The sequence below is a fragment of the Sturnira hondurensis genome, unplaced genomic scaffold (assembly GCF_014824575.4).
Source record: "Sturnira hondurensis isolate 20B ecotype Veracruz unplaced genomic scaffold, ASM1482457v3 Scaffold0004998, whole genome shotgun sequence".
Classification (NCBI taxonomy): Eukaryota; Metazoa; Chordata; class Mammalia; order Chiroptera; family Phyllostomidae; genus Sturnira; species Sturnira hondurensis.
The window spans coordinates 5670758-5693633 of NW_028077629.1; the positions used below are offsets into that span (position 1 = coordinate 5670758).

The 22876-nt window shown below is 35.0% G+C and overlaps 1 protein-coding gene across 2 annotated transcripts in view; it reads right to left on the minus strand.

Annotated features, from left to right (window-relative positions):
- Window positions 1–22876, minus strand: part of CCSER1 (coiled-coil serine rich protein 1) — a 698243-nt gene that overhangs the window by 181531 nt on the left and 493836 nt on the right. For both annotated transcript variants that reach the window (XM_037046097.1, XM_037046098.1), the window contains one exon: window positions 19848–19925. In XM_037046097.1, coding sequence (XP_036901992.1) covers window positions 19848–19925 — 78 coding nt within the window. The remainder of the gene's footprint in view (window positions 1–19847; window positions 19926–22876) is intronic.

Sequence of the window (22876 nt, forward strand, 5' to 3'; positions counted from 1 at the left end):
ATTATGCACCAATGGTTCTGAGATAAATAAGACATCATACTTCATCAGATCAATTACAGTATAATGAAGAAATAGATAAACAATTATTCCTATGCACTGTCATAGGGAATATAGTTGAGCCTGGTTTGAGAGTTATAGAGGATAAGCACAAAAGAAAGAATCTGGCCACTGTTTGGGAGGCAGTGTTAGTGTCCAGAAACAGTTGCTAACATGGCTAAAATAGTTTGACAATGGATCTTGCACTTTAAGGTTGTCTAAGCTGTGGTCATACAGATGGTTTACAAAGAGGCACAAGTTGTTCCAATACAGGAAATAAAAAGGATTGAAGAGAAAAGGGATTGGAAGTGCATGTTCAATGCTACTAAGAGATCATGAAAAATGGGGGGAAATTCAGATACGAGGGTCTGAAATCATTAAGTTCCCTTTCCCTCCAGTTCGTCCTTCATAACCATCACCACAAGGCATGTGAATTTCTCTCAACTCACTGCCGTAGTCATGCCACCGGAGTATTGTTTTGCTGTTTTCTTATTCAACACACTGTTTTTGATCTCTTGGAAAACAAAATCTACATTTTAGCACCTTCACAGGATCTGGTACAACACTATCTTTTATAAAGAAATTTTTTTTATGAGAGGGGGCAAAAAAGGTTACCCTCATGTTAATTGAAGTTTCAATCTTTGTTTAAATCTGAATCTTTATGAATTTATTTTTAGTTTAAATAATATATTCAAATCAGTGAAAAAATGGACATGTTCTCTGTGTTATTTATTTCACCCTTTTAAACTAACAATCTATACTTTCAAGAAGTACTTAGTGAAACTTAAGAATTACTTTTATTCAATAAGTACTTAGCAAAAATCTAAAATATGCAAGGCACTTTGCTAGGCATTTCAGTGTGAGTGAATGAGTGTGTGTGTGTGTGTGTGGTGTTGGTTTTTGTCCTCTAGCAGTTCAAAATTCAACATGAAAAATGAGAGCAATTTTCACCTTTTCAATTCTTATAAATATTGGCCCATGACATACAGCTGTCAGTAATGAATGGGCATATTATATAATGTCATACACATCTACAAAATTGCTCAGAATACTTAATACAGAAAAAGACCATGTTAACTTCAATTAAAAAACTTAAATTGGTCATTCTGATGCATGTTATTCTTCAAGAATCATCCCTAAATATATTGAAACGTTGTTCACATTTCTGCATAAAGGAGTTGAATATAGAGACAAATGTTATGTTAGTGAAATCATTGTGAAGTTACACAAATGATTCAGATGATATTTGGCATTTTGACAGAAAATAAACAATTTCATATTACATATTTTCTTATATATTTTAAAAGCTTGGTTTTTAGATCAAATCAAACATTCTGAGTAAAACTGCAAATGCATTTTTAAAATGTAAGCTCTACACTGTGTGTAATTTAGTAAAATAACTAAGTATTGTTGCATTTTTCCCATGTTTATCTTCATTAAGGTAACTGATAGCCATTTGTTCACAAATCACTTTAGAAAGTTCAAGATTTTGTTTTATTTAACACAAATCACAGTTAACAGTGTTTGCATAAGTAATAGTTCTCTTATAAATTCTGTTGCAAATTCAGTAGGGTTTTCTTTCAATTTAAGTAGGTAATTTGGCCATTTATTGAGAATACAGTACTAAACAAAATATGTTAACTTCTTCTTGTTTTTAAAATATCTGCAAAAGTACTGACAAAACTAGGTGAGGCTTCAGCTTTTTTATATGTCAGAAATTGTGCTGATGGCATCAAATTAAGAGATTTGTCATTTTAATCCAAATGTAAGTAGTATTTAGTGATTAGTATGTAGACTGCAGTGCTAGACAGGACATAGGGAATTACAGAGAGTGCACTACAGCGTAATATACAGGCATGGGGTGCATAATGAAGATACGAAAAATAAACAATACCAATAATTACAGAATAAGTTCTAGAATAAGTAACTAGAATAAGTTCTGTAAGAAACTCAGACATGTATTTGAAATCGATGATCACTTCTTCATGTTAATAGAAATCCTGATAATGTGCTCTTCCATGATACTGAATCACCCAGTCAGTGCATCCTTTGAGTGGTCATAAGAGGTACTCTGATCTGGTCCTTGTCTCCATCCAGTGCACACAGGTCACACTGAATTAGACAGACAATTGTGTGCACAAATCAAGATCCAACCTGTAGTACAGCACTGTAGTTTAAACTATGGGTTTAGAAGTCAGTTTTGCTTTGCCAATTATTAGAGATATACTGGAAATATTTTTTAAAGACCCTCTAGTCTCAGTTTCTTCTTATGGAAAATGGGATTAAAAATGTCTAGCCAAATCAATGGAGTCTTTTTCCTGAGAAAAATATATGTAAAACACCTTACAATCTGTCTAGTACAAGGAAGTGCTCAAGAAATTAAACATACTGCTATACTCACTTTTTAGATAAATCGTGGATTTAAAGAGGCGTTTTGGTGAGCATGAGCAACAGTCTGAACAGGTAAATTCTGAGCTAACATTTGGAACATGGCCCATATTAGAATTTTAAATGTGTTTATAACTTAATGTTGTCTTAAAACAGTTTTTTGTTTAATGCATTTTAAATTAAAAAATACCGGGTTATCTTCCTCTTATATTTTATAGTCTAAATATATACATAGATGTACATATATTGTGTTGTTATTCAGAAAGAGGCACACGTAACTCAAAATAAATTTTATGGTCATAAAAAAACATAAACTTCAATTTAAAAATCAGATTACTCAAATTGGATAGATCACCTACATAGAGATGCCAACAAATAAGAACAAACAGTATACCTTCACAACTCAATCATTCAATACGAAAAATTTAAATACTTTAATAACTATTTAATATATTAACTACCATTAATTTTTGTGTGGGTGTATCTATATCTATATATACATATATACATATAAATGAAGTGGAGTATTATTCAGTCATAAAAATGGAATGAAGTCTCCACACTGGTAACTATATGGACGGATCAGCAGGGCATTATGCTAAGTGAAATAAGTTGGAGAACAACCAATACTATATCGTCTAAAAACAAACGTCTACAACAACAACAGTAATGCCAAGCATAAAAATATAGAAAATATACAAGTAGCTGTCAGAGGCGGTGTTGGGAGGGGCAGTGAGATAGGTGAAGGAGGTCAAAATTTGAAAAAAAAATTTTAAAGTATGTATTCAATGTCAAATGAAAAAAATACGTTTGGGAGGACTATATAAATATCATCTTCATCATCTTGTCTCAATTCCCAGACAACCTTACTCTCCAAAATTATAAATACCACAAACCAACCAACCACCACTAATTCTCAAATTATCTCTCTCACATACCCCCCACCCCAAAACACAGCAACAGCTGCATATTAAACCCTAAAACTCCATATCCCCATTCTTTTTTCCTCCACTACCCACAATCTNACATGCAAAAAAATGAAACTTGAGCACCAACTTACACCATACACCAAAATAAATTCAAGGTGGATAAAAGACTTAAATATAAGCCGTGAAACCATTAAAGCCCTAGAGGAGAGCATTGGCAAGAAAATCTCAGATATTCCACGCAGCAATATTTTTACTGACACGTCCCCTAGAGCAAGGGATATAAAGGAAAGAATAAACAAATGGGATCTCATCAAAATTAAAAGCTTCTGCATGGCTAAGGAAAACAGTATCAAGATAAAAAGAGAAACAACTGTTTGGGAAAACATATTTGCCAATGATACCTCAGACAAAGGTTTAATCTCCAAAATATACAAAGAACTCATTCGGCTCCACGCAAAGAAGACAAGCAACCCGATTAAAAAATGGGCAGAGGACTTGAACAGACATTTCTCCAAAATAAACAATACCAATAATTACAGCAACTAGAATAAGTTCTGTAAGAAACTCAGACATGTATTTGAAATCGATGATCACTTCTTCATGTTAATAGAAATCCTCATAATGTGCTCTTCCATGATACTGAATCACCCAGTCAGTACATCCTTTGAGTGGTCATAAGAGGAGGTCAAGGAGGACATACAGAGGATCCAGAGACACATGAAAAGATGCTCGATATCCCTAGCTATCAGAGAGATGTAAATGAAAACCACAATGAGATACCACTTAACACCAGTCAGAATGGCTATCATAAACAAAGAAACAAACAACAAGTGCTGGAGAGGTTGCGGGGAAAAGGGGACCCTAGTCCACTGTTGGTGGGATTGCAGACTGGTACAACCACTATGGAAAACAGTATGGAATTTTCTAAGAAAACTAAAAATGGACGTGCCTTTTGACCCAGCAATTCCACTCTTAGGAGTGTATCCTAAGAACCCTAAAACACCAATCCAAAAGAACCTATGCACCCCAATGTTCATAGCAGCACAATTCACGATAGCCAAGAGTTGGAAGCAACCTAGAGGCCCATCGGTTAATGACTGGATCACAAAACTATGGTACATTTACACAATGGAATTCTATGCCGCAGAAAGGAAGAAGGAACTACTACTGGAAAGCATTATGCTGAGCAAAATAAGCCAGGCGGTGAAAGACAAATATCATATGATCTCACCGTTAACAGGATTCTAAACAAACCAAACATGCAAGCAAAATACAACCAATGACACTCAAATATGGAACAGGCTGACAGGGTCCAGAGGGGAGAGGGGAGAGAATCATAGGGGAAAAGGGGAAGGACTCACATGAACAAGTATAAAGGACACATGGACAGTAACTAAGGGTGGGGGGTGGAAAGGGGAGGGAGGCGGGGAGCATGGGGCGGGGGGGGTGCGGGCAGGGTTGGGAATATAAGACAGAAACCTGTACGTGAACAAGAATTAAATAAAAATTATATTAAAAAATAAAATAAAATAAAATTTAAAAAAAACACTGTAGATTTTCTGACTTACAGTAGTTAAAAGCCACGATCTTTAAAATTAAAAAAAAAACCCGACTTGGAGTTCCAGCAGCACCATTCCTGCTGATCCCTAGTCAGGCTCTCAGCTGCTCTACGCTTCGACGTCCCTATCTGCACAATGGGACAGCTATCTTGTGTCCTGAGGACTAATACTCTAAAGAAGTCGGCAGCTTTAAGGATTTCCAGTTTGGAAAAATCGTTCTGCATGAAAACCCTGCAGCCTTTAGCTATGGGGATCTCAGGAAAGGTAACATTTATACACCCCAATCAATGACTGGCAGGAATGCAGTTGCCTCTTAGATACTGGTTGTCGAATAAATACCAGCTAAAGCAAATGACAACCAAGGGCCACTGAATACTAAATTCCCTAGCACCCACTTAGTCTCATAACATGTTATTGGTACCTAGGATAGGTCCAGCTATGCTTAGAGATGCAGAAAGAAATCAACAAACAAACAAAACACAGGATAAGCTACAGAAAATTTGGTTGGCTGATTACTAATATCGTTTGGCAGAATTTGTTATATTTTTTCATCTTATAAAAGTTTAATTTAATAAAATGACTATTTTGATTTTAGTAGAATAAAACACTTGAGAAAAAATTAGGTCTTAAATAAAATTTTTTCATCATCCACTCATTTCATAATTGAATCATTCATTTATCATTAGTGTACTGTATATTAGTTTTATCTTAACAGGCACTGAAATATAACAGACAGGGAATAAAATACAGTATCTGCATTTATTAATATCTCCCTCTGTTGGCAAATATAAATAAATAATTTATGATATAATTAATAGTTCTATATTAGAAGTTGGATAAATGCATTGTGGCAACTTTTGGGAGGAATTCACAGAGGGAGAGGCATTAAATGGGGCATGAAGTGGGGATTAGAAGTTGGCCAGACACAGAAGATAGCAAAGTACACTGTATAGGAAATATCATGTGTAATCCTGCACAATGGACATTCCTTTCTCCTTGTCCTTATGACAGACACTTAACAATTAGAGAAAAGGGAGTAATGTGTATTCTAATTATTTAAATAATCAGCTCAACATTTATGAATAGAAAAATTCCTTGCCAGGAATAAGATCCAGCTCATATTAGATATGGGATGTGACTATAATGGCAAAAATAATGTCCCTCCTTTCCTCCAGCATATCCTGGCAAAGGAGAATTATGGCTGCGGATGAAATTAAGGTAACTAATCACCTGACTTTAACACAAAGAGATTTCCCTGGATTATCTGGTGGACTCAGTGAAGTCCTAAGAGTCCTTAAATGTCAAAAGGGAAGGCAGCAGAGTGGGAAGCACAGCCATGCAGCAGGAGGAACACATGATGGGCAGCTGATGGTTTTGAAAATGAAAGGAAGCAATGGGCCAAAAAATACAGGCGACCTTTAAACACTCAACAGAACAATTAGGTGGCTTATCCCCTGAGGCATCCAGGAAAAAAAATCAGCTGTGCCCACCCTTCCACGCTGAGAGACTCAATTCTGCCTCAACTGTCAGATAGGAACTGCGAATTGTTTTAAGTCATTGAGTTGGTAGTAATTTGTTACAGGAGCAATGTGAAACTAATAAGACTAACCACAAGTTTTTTTAAAGACATAATAATTACATAAATATAAAAGTATGAATCTTTTACTATATATACATGAAATCCTAGATCATCTGTAAACTCTATTATTTTAATACAAATGTAGGGATTTTCCACCCTACTGGGGCATGTACAGATGTAAACTATTAATAATATAGCAGATAAAATATTAAAATTCATTCATATTTCTTATTTTGTATTTGATTAGTACCACTTGATATTCTAGGAATTGTCAAACTTCCTAGAACTCATTTTGTGGAAATTGAGCTCAAAAAGTATTGTAAACTGTCTTCATTTTTGCATCTTAGTGTTTGTTTAACTTGGTATGGTCTGAATATTTGTGTCCTCACAAACTTCCTATGCTGACATCTTAACATGCCAAGGTAATAGAATTAGGAGATGGGGTCTTTTGGAGGTGGTTAGTTTTGTGAGGCCAGAGCCTGCAGGAATGATTAGTGTGAGGCCCCAGAGAGCTCCTTTGCTTCTTATACCATATGAGGTTACAGTGAAAAGCCAAAAAAAAAAAAAAGGCAGTCCCTCCTGCCTAAGCAGTCTATTTTTTTTTCTTTTCAAGATTTTATTTATTTATTTATTTGTAGAGAGAGGGGACATGAAGGAGAAAAAGAGAGAGAAACATCAATGCATGGTTGCCTCTCACGTGCCCCCTACTGGGGACCTGGCCTACAGCCCAGGTACGTGCCCTCACTGGGAATCGAACCAGTGACCCTTTGGTTCTCAGGGTGGCACTAAGTCCACTGAACCACATCAGCCAGGGCGGTAGTCTAAGTTCTTGATAAGGCAAGTAACATCCTTCATACCAAAAACTCCTTCCTTATCATATGGATAACATATGACCGAATATTTATACTTTCCTTAACACGCGACTGAAAATTTATACTTTCTAGATCACCATGGCCTAGCTTGGGACCTGGCCTCACTTCTTTCTTAGCTCAGGTCTCAGGACATTGTCTTTTTTTTTTCAAACCCATCTTTGCACTTTTAAAGTATTTTTCATTTTTCCAGGTCAAGTTCCAATACAACCTGCATTATAGTTTTCTATAGCTTTCTGTAGTCAGAATAAAATATTTCTCCCCTAGCACCTTTGCACAGGTTTTATACATAGTAGGACCTCAAAAATGTTTGTTAATTGTTTGAATGACTTGCCACACTTTAGTAACAGAAATATTTAAGAATGACAATAGTAAGACAATATCACCAAGTGACTAAGTCTCATAGGAAAGAGCAAGAAAGAGAAGGAAGTGGCCACGTTGACAAGAAGACAGACCACTGTTGGCTTTACTCCCGTGTGCACTAGTACTAGACATTGAGACCGAATGTCTTTAACGTGGCACAGCAGCTGGCATGGCTCCATTTTTCCACTGGCTCTGTTGCCAAAGGTTCTATTCCCCAGCAAAGATATTAAAGGGAGGAAAGTCAGCTTAATTCATCCACCATTCATTATGCTCGAACAATTCTTCTCAGCTTTTTAAATTTTTTCAGGATCAAACACTGCTGCCAAAGTCTTTCTTGTTAAGCAGGGCCCTAAGTACTCCAAATGAACCTTTATTCTTAATGAGAAATATATGCAATAAAATTCTGATACAACAGGCTTAGTCAACATCTCCAGTGTTTGTCAAATCCTCATGGCTTCCCATGAGGTTTACTGGAGTAGGAGAGATTACCTGAGCAAAAGCACATGTCCAAGTACAGACAGGAGCTGACTGCTGATAATATAATGCAAAAACTTTTAGGAGAAAAAGAACTTCTGTAGCTGAGACTCTGAAATCAACAGTTACTCAGAATATTCAAACTACACCTACCTTCATAGTTATTGCATTTAGGCTGTTGATTATATTCTGATACATCCATGTGGAAATTGTTTACCTTCAGATTTCTGGGTGATGAATCAGCCACCATCCAAGAGGATAAAAGTAAGTTTCTGAAAAATGTATTGCACTTTTTGTTATGTCTTTTGGAATGCATTTCAAAGCGATGTTCCAAGTTTCCCTACACTATTAGGAATATCCTTACTATAGGTAAGAGTACACAGAATTTTCCAATTTTTCACAATTATTAGCCAACTTTTATTTGGTGTCATCAATATGCCAATTTTGCCTAGCAGGGTTATGGTAAATAGAATCCCTGCCCAGTTATTGATGTGTACTCTGAAAACTGCAGTGACAAAATGCAAATGTTTGATGCAAAAGATTCAAAACAGAGTATTTGCTTAGTTTACTCATTTTATTGCATTTATCACTGTGGCCATTTAACACCTCCACATTGTATAATTAAAACAATGGATGCCCAATAATATTTTTACCTAATAATCTTTAAATTTATGTTAAAAACTATTAGATTATTAAAATTACTAAGGATAATATGACCATTTCTAAATTATTTGCTATACTGCAGAATTAACTATATTTAATTCCATGCACTATATACATATAGATATAGATATTTATATATGTGTATATATATATATTGAATTTATTGAGGTGATGCTGGTTAAAAAAGTGTATCGGTTTGACACATCCGGTTTTATAAAACATCATCTGTATCTTGTATTGTGTGTTCACCATCCAAAGTCTTTTTCTGTCACCATTTATCCCTCTCTTCCTCCTGTACCTGCCTCAGCCCACTTTTCCCTCTGTAGTCACCATGGTGTTTGTTATCCGAGTCTATGATATGCTGTTTCGTTTGCTTAATCCCCAACCCCTTTCACCCCGCCTCCCCATGGATGGCTGGCAGTCTGCTCTTCACATCTCTGAATCTGTTTCTATTTTGTTTGTTTGTTTATTATGTTCATTAGATTCCATGCACATTATGTTTTAAAGTTGCAAGTACATACTGATATGATTCGACTTCAAAAATTCGTTTGTTATTTAAGTAGAGAATTCCAAGGGAGAATAGAGAGAAGTCATGACCAGAGAAACTCAATGTATGCTGAATCCATTTTTGATAGCTACTCATATTCATGGTCAGTCTCCAATGGGCATGCTAAAAATAAACCATATTCTTCAAACTTTATCTTGATTGCTAATTTCTTATTTAAAAAGTGTTACAGTATATTTCACACTTAGAGGTAAACTCTGAAGTAACGCTAGAGATTATATTAAAAGTCAAAGAATGAATGTATGTGACCTAGAGAATATATGGAATGTATATGATCTAGAGAATACATGGAATGGTACCACCAAGAGAAGATATAAACACTGAATATGTGATACACGTGGTCAGTTGTTTAGACTGTCATTGAGGATGTTGTTATCTCCAATGCAGTGTTAATCCCAAGCTAGTTCCACTATCTCAGTCTGAATTAGATATTAGAAGAGATCTTGTGGATATTCATGTGCACAGCACTGCCTGCCATCTCTGTGATGATCTCATATCAGGGTTTTCTAGCCATTTGGTACCAGCGAGGGTTGAGGGACAGAGCACCAGCTGACAGTATGCATGTTGATTTCAATTGTTTTCAGATAAAACTGTCCTGACATCTTGTTGGCAGACAAAACAAACGCTTCAGGGGAAACTACTCCACTTTGAAGTGGGTCCTCAAACCAAGGTTGACTTCATAGACATCATAATGACTGTGTCTCTGTGAGATCCATATTTTGCCAAGAAGCACATAAATTTGTTTTATTTGCTAAATTTTCAAGGCTTTTGTTGGCTTTTGGACTTGGATAGCAGTACATCAACATCCTGGCCTTTAGGTACAGCTGTATTCAGAATGATATTCCCATGTTCTGTACCTGAATTTTATTCTCCTATGTTCTGTATTTGTATTCCAAATCTAAGCTCTTCCTACAAAATGCTCACTTTTTGCCATTTATGGAATACAATCCACACCTGCGCCACTTGTGGTTTTCTAGGGCTCTGTTAACTCAATGGCACGAAGAGTGGATCTTTGAATTTAATTTTCTGAGATTATTTTTAACAGATGCTCAGTAAATCTTGTCCACTAAATATATCAAAGGGACAGACTCTTTAATTAGAGTATAACTCAATGCTTTGAAAGCATATCAAAATAAGGCTTTTCATAAAGAAAGTCTTATATGTGTCACTTGGAGAACTCAAAAAGTTAGGTCCTCCTGAAGTATCACCCTCTGCAAAGATAAATGAACTCATTCAATCTAAAGTAAGGAAGAAAGTGGATGTGTCAAGTGAAGATGGATGCATTAATGTTGACAAGTTCTGTGCCTTGCACAAGCCTCCTGAAATCATTTGGACAGCGTGTGAGAATGACTTGGACAGCAACCTGAAGCTTGTAAGCAACAGAAATATATTTGCTTAATTTTTTCATTAAAATTCTTTCCCTGAGGTCTGAGAGATATCGTGTATCTTTAACACAAATTAAACAGGATTTGTTTTGACTTTAATTTATGTAAAATAATTTTATTTATTCTATCATTATAAAACTATGATTTTTCTTACTATGTGAACATTCATCATACATCAGTAATGCTATCTGAAAAATAATAGATATAATGTTCACTCAAAAGTTATCCTGACTGAACCAAAAACAGAAAAATCTTAACATCAAATGATACTATAATAATGTAATACAAAGAATATTGTTTGGTAGTAGTTATTTCGATTTTAATTTTATTCTCAGTGGTAATAATAAAAAAGTTGGTAAAATATTTTAAAGCCATACTCTTTTATACTATCAAACGCAAAATTTTAAGGACCGTAAATTAGTTCAAATACGGTGCCATATAATGAAAATTAAAATAACATTGGAAGATATATTTAAATGAGTATACTGGCTAATAAATGTAAACATTTAAGGAAATCACTTATTTCCTTCTACATTTCCTCAAAGTCAAAATCCTCACACCTGCCTAAAAATTCAGTAGCACTGAAAACTGTAATAATAAGAGAATATCATATATCAATATGTTAGATTAAAAATTGCTGTAAATCTCTGTCATTCCTCATCAAGAGAGGCCATTTATTTTGCCTTCCACTGAGTCAAGGTGCACCCTACCTACAGAAACAAGATACATAGCAGTCTGGAGTCTATCTTTTTAGGCTTAATTGTATCTTCCCCGAAATTCATTGAAACTCCAATTCCCTGTACCTCAGAATATAACCACATTTGAAAACAAGATCTTTAAAATGTAAGTTAAAATGAGGACATTTGGGGGAGCCCGATATAATATGACTGGTGTACTTGTAACAGGAGGAAGAAATACCAAGAATGTTCATGCACAGAGAAAAACCCATGAGAGAACAGTGAGAATAATATCTGCAAGCCAAGAAGAGAGTTGCACCAGAAACCAACCTTTCCAGCACCTTGGATTTGGACTTCTATCTTTCAGGTCTTAGAGAAAATACATTTTTGTTCTTTAAGCAACCTAGCCTGTATTCTTCTGTTAGGGCAGGTCTAGCAAACTAATCCATTATCCTTAAATCCGAGTGCAAGGTTGTCCATTGGCTGTCTTCTGAGAACTTGACTGGTAAACAATGTTCTACACTCATATCAAACTCTCCATAAAGGTTAAGAGTGGTTCACTTTCCATAAACCATTTGTATAAACAACATCATTTATGCTGCACACCTGACTTCTTTCTAGGAACCTGGAATCTCTGCACGTTCTAGACTCAGGGCTCCTATATGACAAGTACCCAATAAAAGTTTTGGGTGTTGAATTTTTAATGGGCTTCACTGGGTAAAAACCTCACATATATTGCTGGAAGAAGAGTTTGTGTGCTCTGTAAGGCTACCAGCTGAGTTCTGTGAGTCCTTCTAAAAAATCTCTGAACATAGGGATAGTCTTGGGCAACCATCCACATACCATGTAACAGCTTAACCAACATAGAAGAATGTGGAGGGGAAGCTGTCTGCTTCTGTGTCTCATCCATGATTGGCCTGGTCACTTCCATTTTCTTTTCTCTTGGAACATTATCTCTGGGTAATGCCAGAGGCCATGTAACAATTCTAACTAATCTAAAACCACTGCACTGTGAAAAACCTTAAGCTAGTCCACAAGAATCCTCTTGGATGTCTACTCTACTTGCTCCTTCAGATAAGGGCATACTCAGTCTGCATCTTACTGCACCCACTTGTAATCCTCAACTAAGAACTGTCCAAATACACTTAGTCAACCTAAAGAATCATAAACAACAATAAGAAGTTATTGTTTTAGGCTGGCAAGTTTTAAAATGGTTTATTACACAGCAATGAATAACAGAAATATTTTTATTTAAGTCATCAAAATAATTGATTTAAATATGCATTTATAGATAATAGATCCCTCTTAAAATTCATTCCTACTTAGAGAAACATAATGATGGCATTTCATACTTATAGTTATTATCATATCATAAATCAATCCTTTAAATATAAAACCATGGTATGATTTTATATTCCAAATTCATCAGCTATCCCTTGGAGAATTTTTTTCTGCCTGCTTATTTTTTCCACTAAGCACTAAAGAATCATGTTTCAATCTCATAATTATTATTCATATAAATCAACATAAAATTATAAGTTAAATCTAGCTTTATTTGTATTCTTCAGTTATCTGAGAGAGAAAACAGATGACCAAATCTGTATTCCTTGTTAGCTCCAGTAAAACTGACATCTGCCACCTCAAATTCAGTTCCTCTGCCTCCCTACTACTAAAAAAATTAAACCAAACCAACAAAAAAATAGGACTTCTTTAATTTCTACATCCCAATATCTCTTTATCTGAAACATTAGAAAGATAGCAAAAAAGGTAAAAATAGGAAAATATAGAGAATGTTAGAATTAGGAATAATCTTTGATATTGCTGTTATTTTTGATATCACTCATACAATCCATGAATAAATTATGTGGACTCACATTCAGGTGTGTCCAAAATCCTGCCAATGTTTACCTTTCCATTTTTACTACTCCAGTTCAAGCCTCCAAAATCTCTCACCTACAGGACCCACAACTTCTCCTACCATGTCTGCTTGTGCCTACACAGATGTCAGAGAAGTCAGAGTTTTTTGTAAGTCTGATTATGTCATTCTTTTCTCCAAAACACTTGCATGGTTTCCTATCTCTTACAAAGTAAGATCCTGAGTCTTTCTGATGGTCTACAAGGCCCTTGATCATCTGTTTTTCTGACCTTCTCTCTTACTACTTGCCTCACCCTCCATTTTCTCTGCTGCAGCCAAAATGACACTCTTGACTATCATAAAAAGGACCAGTGGTCTCTTGCTTATAGGTTTCTCACTTCTTGCTCTCAAGCCTCTTTGCACAGACAGATGTGTGACTTTTTCCCTTTCTTTATTATGCTCTCTCCTAAACTATCCCCCGATCTGAGTGGCCATCTCCGACCATCCTTTTTGAAACAGCAGCACACTTCAGTTAATTTCTGTTCTCTAAATCCTGTTTCATTTTTCATTATAATATTTATTATTCCTACCTGACATGTTGTATGTTTGTGTATTTGCTGCCTTTTTCTCTTCACTAGAACCCAAACACCAAGAAAGCAGGAATTTAGTCTGTGCCATTTAAGCTGAAGCACCAGTATCTAGAATATTATCACACACATGGTAGGTATTCAATGAATTGGTTTATTAACAAATAGCCTAGTTAAAAAATGGCTAGAAGTCCAAAATAGAACAGTTGGGGACCTTTCTGTGACATAAAAATGTTTTTAATAATAAGAGAGACCACTAAATTCATGAAAAATACAATAAAAAACACACAGAAAGTCTAAATCTATGCAGAATATGCAGCAGAGGATGTGGAGGCCCTGCCACTCACTGCCTGACTCCTCCCTCCTGGCGCCTCCAAGTGTGCTCCTTCCCATTATGTTGTCAGACAAACTAAACTGATGTCTTAGCACCTAAAGAGAAAACTATCAACACTGCTCTGTTCACAGTGCGGCTTTTCCCAGCACCTAATATGACTAAATGATGTTCCTTCAGTAGATCTCACATTTAGGAGGTTATCAGGTTAACTTGCAGCAGGAGGCTTGGGGAAAAGTGTACCACGCTATACTTCTGATAAGATACTATGTGTCCGTATGGTTACAGAAACAATGGCCTATTTCTCTTTTTTCCAGGAAAATTTTACTATATTTACTGCTTTTCCCTTAAGGCAAACTTACTATGTTTACTTCTCCCTCACAATTAGTGAACTTTCCCATTAATTATATTTTATAAGAAGAATCAGATATATGAGCTTATCTGAATACTCAAGTGTATACAACAAGTAGCATGGCTTCCAGGAATGAATATTAAACACTACTTTTCACCAAAGTAAAGAATTGATGTTTAAAGTGCAGTTCTGGTCTTACATTTGGAAATAAAGGATGAGGGGTTGAGTGAAAATATTTCTGCTTCATGTTATTTACAACATCTAGAACTTTCTCATCTTAAACATAGAAGTATCTCTTTCTAAAAAAATTATAGTTAACACATATACTGCATACTATATATTGTACTCTACTCTAAGCATTTCTATTCCTTAACTTATTTAACCTCATAATCCTTTAAAGGGCATTAAAGTATTAAAGTATTATGGTTTAAAGTATTATGGTTTATTGTTGTACATTTTCTGTTTTTTTCTATATAATAAATATTTCATATCATTGAGAGCAAACAATGTGTGTTACTAAGTCAAGTGGAGTTACCATCATTTCTCCCCCTAACATTCCAATGTTGCATGACAGAATGTATTTTTTGACACATTATTATTTCTCTGTTTCCACCTCCTGTCCCTAGCTTAAACAGGTGACTCTGTGCTTCTTAAAGTAAGATTTGTGTCAGGACAGAAGAATCTTTAGACACTTCAGACAATTCATTTTCTTAATTCTATTTCTAAAAAGTACATTGAGATGATTTTTCCACACCCTGGCTAATTAAAAAAGAGAGGGATAATATCTGAAAAAGCTTTGAGGAGTGAGAGTTTTTCTAGTCTAGACTAAATGATGGTTTCTGGGGATGAGGGAAAGTAGCCAAGAGAACTTCAGATTGCACGAGGAGACCCAGTGAGAGCCCAGCGCCACTCTGGGGCCGCTTCTGGGAAGGAGGCTAGACCTCCGGTCGGGTGGCTCCGTTGGGTATCTTCAGCACTAGATACACAAACTCATTAGACAGTCGAGGAATTCAAATATCACAGAGAAGCAGCAGTCAATGAATGGGCCAAGAAAAATAATGAGTTATTTTTGTTTACTTTTAGACTTTGAAGATTGGTGAATAGAAAATATACTTCGATTGCCTTTGTATACTTTTGAAGCAGAGTCTAAAGAGAAATAGAGTTACCTGTGTTTCTATCCTGTTGAATTTCTCACAGGACAAGGATAAAAGGGTAAGGGAGAAAAATACATTTTTTTAAAATATATCTAATGAGAGAAAAGATGATTTTTGAAGAAAAAAGAACCAAATCTAGCAGCCATGTTTCACTGGGATATAAATAAATTTGAAAATACGTGATAAAAGTGGCTGGCAAAAAGAACACGGCCAAAATAACATGCATGGTTACAGAGGGGTCGGGAAGGATGAGCCAGGTTTGGCTTCAAGAGTGCTAGTTCCAGGGATGGACTGGAACTGTCAATACACAAACAAGTTAATAGAGCAATGGTACCGAAGAAGAGTAAAAGTTGGCCCCAAGGCATCTTTGGTATGGAATGTCTGACTGAGCCTAGTATGGGGAGCAAGGAGGCAGGCAATTAGACTGTTAAGCTAAATCAAGGGGAATGACAGAGAGACAATGTAGAATACAGTAAAGTAGAGACACCAAATTTAACAATGTAAACTTGGTTCATTGTTATTTTACAGAAAAACATAAAAATTATAATTAACAGTGAAGCAGTTGTACTCTCTCTTTTTTTCAAATCAAAGCCTTAAATAAATGTTGTGAACTGTTATTATTCTATTATGTTTATTTGATAATGCATCATTCCCACCCAGGCAAAATTAGCTATCCCTTGGCCCTTCCATAATGATGTAGCGGCATATGACAGACCAGTTGTGTATAGAGATTAGGTAATGCTAAATATTGTATTTAAAAAAAGAGGTTAGCCCTGATGGGAGTGGCTCAGTTGACTGAGTGTAGTCCTGCAAAGTAAAAGGTCACCCGTTCGATTCCCAGTCAGGGCACATGCCTGGGTTGCAGGCGGGGTGTCTGGTTGGGGTGCATGCAAGAGGCAACTGATCAATGTTTCTCTTGGACATTGATGTTTCTCTCCCTCTTCTCCTTCCTTTCCCCTCTCTCTAAGTAAATATAATCTTGAAAAAATAGAGGTTATACATTTGCCTTCTGTCTCTAAAAGTATGTCCCTAACAACAGTCTGCACAAATATATGAAATTGGAATCCTAAAAACTTCAAGAGTATCAAGAGTGTGACTAGGAAACCTGTGAGATTATTACTTGCAGTAAATGCAGAAACTCATGCATTATATATCTTCTTCTCTGAGAGGATAAACTCAACAGCTTCTGTGGCCCAACATGAGCATAACAGGGTGTGCTGATAACTGTGGTACAGTGGCATTAACGTGCCCAGCCCTACTTACTTTTGGTCACTCAGTTCTATCTGAAAGGGCACACAGTTCTGAGCAATTGCTTAGGACTGGACAGATATCTGTAGAAAACATCCTCATTTTTGAAATATTAGCTAAGTGATACAAAACACTACAGCAATAGGTTCTAAATGGTAGGTGAAAGCTTAAGAAGTTTAATAGGAGGTTAAATGCTCTGTGGAGAAAACAGATAAGTAAATATATGGGGCCTGAACTATCTTTCAGTGGAGATATTGTTTTGTTTAAAAATTAACTTGAAGAGTGTTCATAGTGTTGAAAAATACTGCCTTATTGTGGAACAGAAGCATTTGATCCCAAACAAGATTGAATTGTCTTGCTTCACCTACCTCTCTTTGGGAGATTCTCTCCAGGACACTACCTGATTTTCTTCCCCATTTAATTGCATAGATCCTACTGTGGTACTATTGGCCTATTGACTGCCAATTTCTCATCTAACATCCAGGTCAAGAATAAAGATCGATATATTAGTGGGAAGGTAATTAGTAATTATTAGGATATATATATATATATATATCTTATATGAAATATTATGGTTAAAATCAGTTTAATCTGAATGATATTCTATAGATGATAATTAAAGAAATGTACTCATTTTGAAAAACACTTGAACCAAAACAAGATGTTTTCCTCCAACTAACTGTTGCATGAGTACTTACAAAAGAGATCAAGGAAAAGAATGGAATACATTTCTTTTAGTAACTTAATTATATCTCAAGAGAAAAGAAAAATCAATTTCCTTAATCAACCATCAAAGTTCAACTTTCAGCAGCCTTATTAGAACAGATGGTTACAGAGCGTGACGCTGGCATCACTGTCCTAGAAAAGGAAGCCAAGGGTCAGTTTTATATTAATTTGAAAGACTATGCCCTATTCAGGGGGAATGAAAAAAAAATATTTTAGTCACATACAATTTTAAACAGAGTTTTAGATGCAAATAAATGATAATATCAGGATTTTTCATGCTATGGTTATAAGAAAATCTTTGTCTTTTATGAGTTAGTTTTCAACATATTTTTACAATTATTATTCCCTATAGTGCTAAGCTGTATCTCAAAAAAGTTGCTATATATGTTGCATTTTCATAAAAATAAATAAATATTCAATTACCATTTACATAACAATTTATAATACAAAAATTAAAGAAGCAAAGGCAGGAGTTTTATCTTGTAATTTTGAACTTTAATTTTAAATACCAATCAGATATTTTTAGATATGATAAAATTTTTTGGAAAAATATAAATATCATTCCTTTCACAAAGCAGCAAATTGAGAGGTGCTATAACTATATTGGCTATCAAAAGCCAATATTATATATTACAAGCACTTGGAAGTTTTAGATGAGAAAATCCCTTGCACACATTAATACAGGAACATTATTGATCTCTTAGAACCAACAGGAGAAACTAATTAAAATAGTTATGTTTAAATTAGCTTTATGTCAGCTCATATTAGACTATGTCTCACCTTTTATTTTACCTCTGTTAAAAAATACATTAAGTTTCAAAAAGTGTAGGCATTGTCAATATATTAAAAAGAGAACATGGCTTCCGATGTTTTTAGAATCCAATTAAAACATCTGTAAATTTTGTTCCATACACCGTAAGATGAAAATAAGTAACATTAAACTTTGAAACACTAAGTAACACTAAGCTTTAATATTTCTCCTTTTGTTGTAGATAAAGACATATCTCTTAATAAATAATATCATTAGAATACTATTCAGTATTTCACAATTTTATGATATAAAATAAGCATTTAATAATTATCATTATCATTAAGCAAGAAAGTATGCAGAATTAAAAACTAAGATACACATGAATTAATAGCCTTCTATCATATTCACTTTAACAACACAGCAAATATTCACACCAGCCACTGTACTAGGTGTAAGCAGCGTAAAGTTCAGTTCAGACATAGTCTTCATACAAGAAGAAGAAAAAAAACAATAATAATTTTATAGTAATTACAAAAATCATTAAAGGCATAAAGAACCCCAAAGTGTACATTTCCCTGTCTTTAAAGCAAACTAGATGTAAATTCTTGCACTAAGTGCATCATCCCAACTTTCCAAGTTCTTCTTTATATCCTCATGACCCTAAAGAGCACCTCTGTTTATAATAGTTCTAATGAAACCCAAATATCCCTGGAACAGATAGAAAGCAGCCAGTCTACAAGCTCTGGCCCGAAGGGAAAAGTCTAATCTCAAACAAGAAAACAAAAACATGACCATATATTTGTAATGTGTAAAGACTCCCAAACTGAAGAATTCTACTAATCATGCCACTTAATTTGCATATTTAGTTAAATACTTTAAAAATAAAATGTTTTAGAGGAACAGTTTTATATTTCAATTCTTAAGTTTGATTATTATTTTGTAAAGATTAGATAATTATGATGTAGAGTCATCAATAAATTTTCAGCCAGCTAATGAGGGCTGAACATTCATTTTAAGTCCATTGCTTAAATTTCATATCAATAAAAAATTTGAAACCTCAAATTCATGTGACATCAAACTATTACAGTGAAATCACTATATTTTACATGCCAAGCAAACAAAGTATTCCATAAAGTATGAATTTCTATTCCAAACCTTTTTACCTTTATTTAGCAACTAGAATGACAATAAAACAAAGCAAGTATTTTAACATTTGATACAGAATTATTACAGATTAAGGCAGTTCCCTATGTCACCTACGCACAAAAGCTCTCTTTTACCACATTTGTTAACTATTTTGCTAATATTTACTATCCTGAAATATTATAAACAATTGATTTTGTCTGTATCTTTTACCTTGAAAGGCAAGGGCTCTTCCGCAAGCGGACTGACGGGAAGGGAAGCCGTGCTGCTGGCGGGGCTCATATCTGCACTCTGCAAGGGAGACAGACCGGGATGAAGCAACACTTTTGGAGTCATTTTATTACTCCTAATTGAGAATAGAATCCTTAGTATTAAAATTTAAAAATAAATAAAATATGGATGTAGAAAAATTCAAATTATTATTACATAGTGAATCACTTGGAAATAAGTAGTTATCTGAGATATTAGTCAAATTATCACCCTGTAAACTGCAAATACATTCTATTAAATACAATGATCATCTTTTGTGTTAAGGTACTATTTAGTATTACATTTTTTACTGCATATTTTACATTTTCTTTTAAAATAATGCTATATCTGTAACGATTCACCTGTTGCTATTTCCGTGTCTTTCAAACTGATTTTTCAAACAGGAATTAATAGTTTTTCTTTATTTTATGGAGATTTGAATTATTGTACCCCATTTTATTCATTATGAAAAGTATGTCTGCTATTACTACACCATTATAAAATGAAATATTAAGTTACTAAGATTTCCATATTCATAGAACCTGACATTTCATTACCTTTTTTTACTATATTCTGCTAAATGATCGTTTTAAGGACAAAAGGTCTACACAAATATAATAGCATTATCGAAAACCTACTAATGCTGTTCTTCTACTCCTTTGAAAATGTAGTCACTTAAAACTTCTTAAATAAGAGGATGGCTTGAAAAAAGAAGTTTGTCATTATTTTTTCCTTAAAGCAAGAAAAGAATTTTAATAGTAGGTAGCAACGCAATTTATTTTACTATATACTTAGCTTAGTTTCTCAGAGGAATTTTCTATTTACGTGGATAAGCAAAACAACATTGAACATAATTCACACATACGTTTTCAGCTTATTTTCCAGATGGAGATGCACATAAATACAAGAGATTTTGCAGTAAAGATTAAAGCAAAAGTAAGAATTAACCCTGATGAAGATAAGGAAACAAGTCGACAAGTCTGGCTGACTTCAGTTCCAACAAAAGAACACACTCAAAGGAGGGTGCTGCAACTTCCACAAATGCTTAGTCTCTCTACTCAAACCTTATTTTCACTTTTATTCATTGATGTATACAATACTGGACACTTTAAAAATATCCATTAATGTGAGATTACTTCTGACTGTTTAGTACAGAAACAATGGTAACTACATGAATCAAGACACTCAATATATATATTATATATGAGGTATACACAAGCCAGTGGTATTCATCATTCCACAATGTTCCCTTATCCAACAGGCAACGCTGATATGCTGTATCACTATAAGTTAGTTTTGCCTTCCATTCACTTCACATAAACAGAAATGTACAAGTTATTTTAGGTCCAGCTTCTTTCACTCAGGAAAATGATTCTGAGATTCATCCTATCCTGAAGCATCTTGCTGTGCCAGGAAATGAGGAAGTGCTCAAAAGATAAAAGGATAAAACATGCCAACGAGACAAAGGAGCAAATTTGAAAGAGTTCTCAACTGCCAAAGATGAAACACTTTGAGCAACAAAATAACTAACACAGTATCAAAGTACACTGAAAGTATAAAACAAAAAAGTCATGAATCCATACATAAATAAATGACAAAATAAATAAATAATTGGGAAGAAGAGACGAATCTCTCTTACAGAGCATTCCACATAACTTATGTAGGCACTCCCCCTCTTCAGAAAATGGGACTTCATATCCTACCCCCATCCCTAGGCTGTGTTTATTGGCCTATTTCCAAAGAGCAGTGTATGGGAAGCAGGGAGAGGTAACTTCACTGTGGAGAAATCTGGCCAACACCACCACAATCAAATGATCATTTAGATAGCACGATACACTGTGATGGGAAAGGTAACTCCCTCCTGTGGTCTTCCTATCAAAAATCAATTAACTCAGTCTAATCATGAGAAAAATACTGGACAAACTAAACTAGAATGTTTTTGCCAAAAAAATTGACCAAAGCCAAATTCATCAAAAACATGGGAAATCTGAAAAGTATGAGAGATTATATTTCTAAGGTGAAATGGCGACTAAATAAAATGTGTAATCTTGGATAAAATCCGGGAATAGCAAAAAGGACACAGGGGGGACTGGTGACATCAAAATAAGTTGCTGAGCTTAGTTAATACCCATGTACCAATACTGGTCCTTAGTTGTGACAAATTTCCTCTGCTAAGGTAGGATGGTCATGACGAGGAAGCTGGATGAGGGGTGTACAAGAGTTCCCTGTATTACCTCAGCAACTGTTCTATGAATCTGAAACTATTTTAAATATTATAAAAAGGTTATTTTTATGCTGCAGAAAGGAAGAAGGAGCTCCTACCCTTTGCAACATCATGGATGGAACTGGAAAGCATTATGCTGAGCGAAATAAGCTAGGCAGTGAAAGACAAATACCATATGATACCACCTTTAACAGGAATGTAAACAACAAAACAAACAAGCAAGCAAAATGTAACCAAAGACACTGAAATACAGAACGTGCTGACAGGGTCCAGAGGGTAGAGGGGAGAGAAGCACAGAGTAAAAGGGGATGGACTCACATGAATAAGTATGAAGGACACATGGACAATAACTAAGACAGGGGGCGGAGATGGGGGGGGGGCTGGGGAGCACTGGGGGAGGGGCAGGGCTGGGAATACAAGAAAGAAAACTGTACTTGAAAAAAAGTTAAATAAAAATAAATAAATAAAATACGGTTCATAGCAATATCACCAGGGTTTTTTTAGGATTATAATACCTGGCTTTCATCAGGGCTTTTTTTTTTAAAATTTTATTTACTTATCTTTAGAGAGGAAGGGAAGGGGAGAAGAAGAGAAATATCAATGTATGGTTGCCTCTCATGAGTCCCCTGCCGGGAACTGGCCTGCAACCCAGGCATGTGCCCTGACTGGGAATCGAACCGCGATCGTGTGGTTCGCAGGCCCGCGCTCAATCCACTGAGCTACACCAGCCAGGGCTCATCAGGGCTTTTGTAACTTCCACAAAATAAAC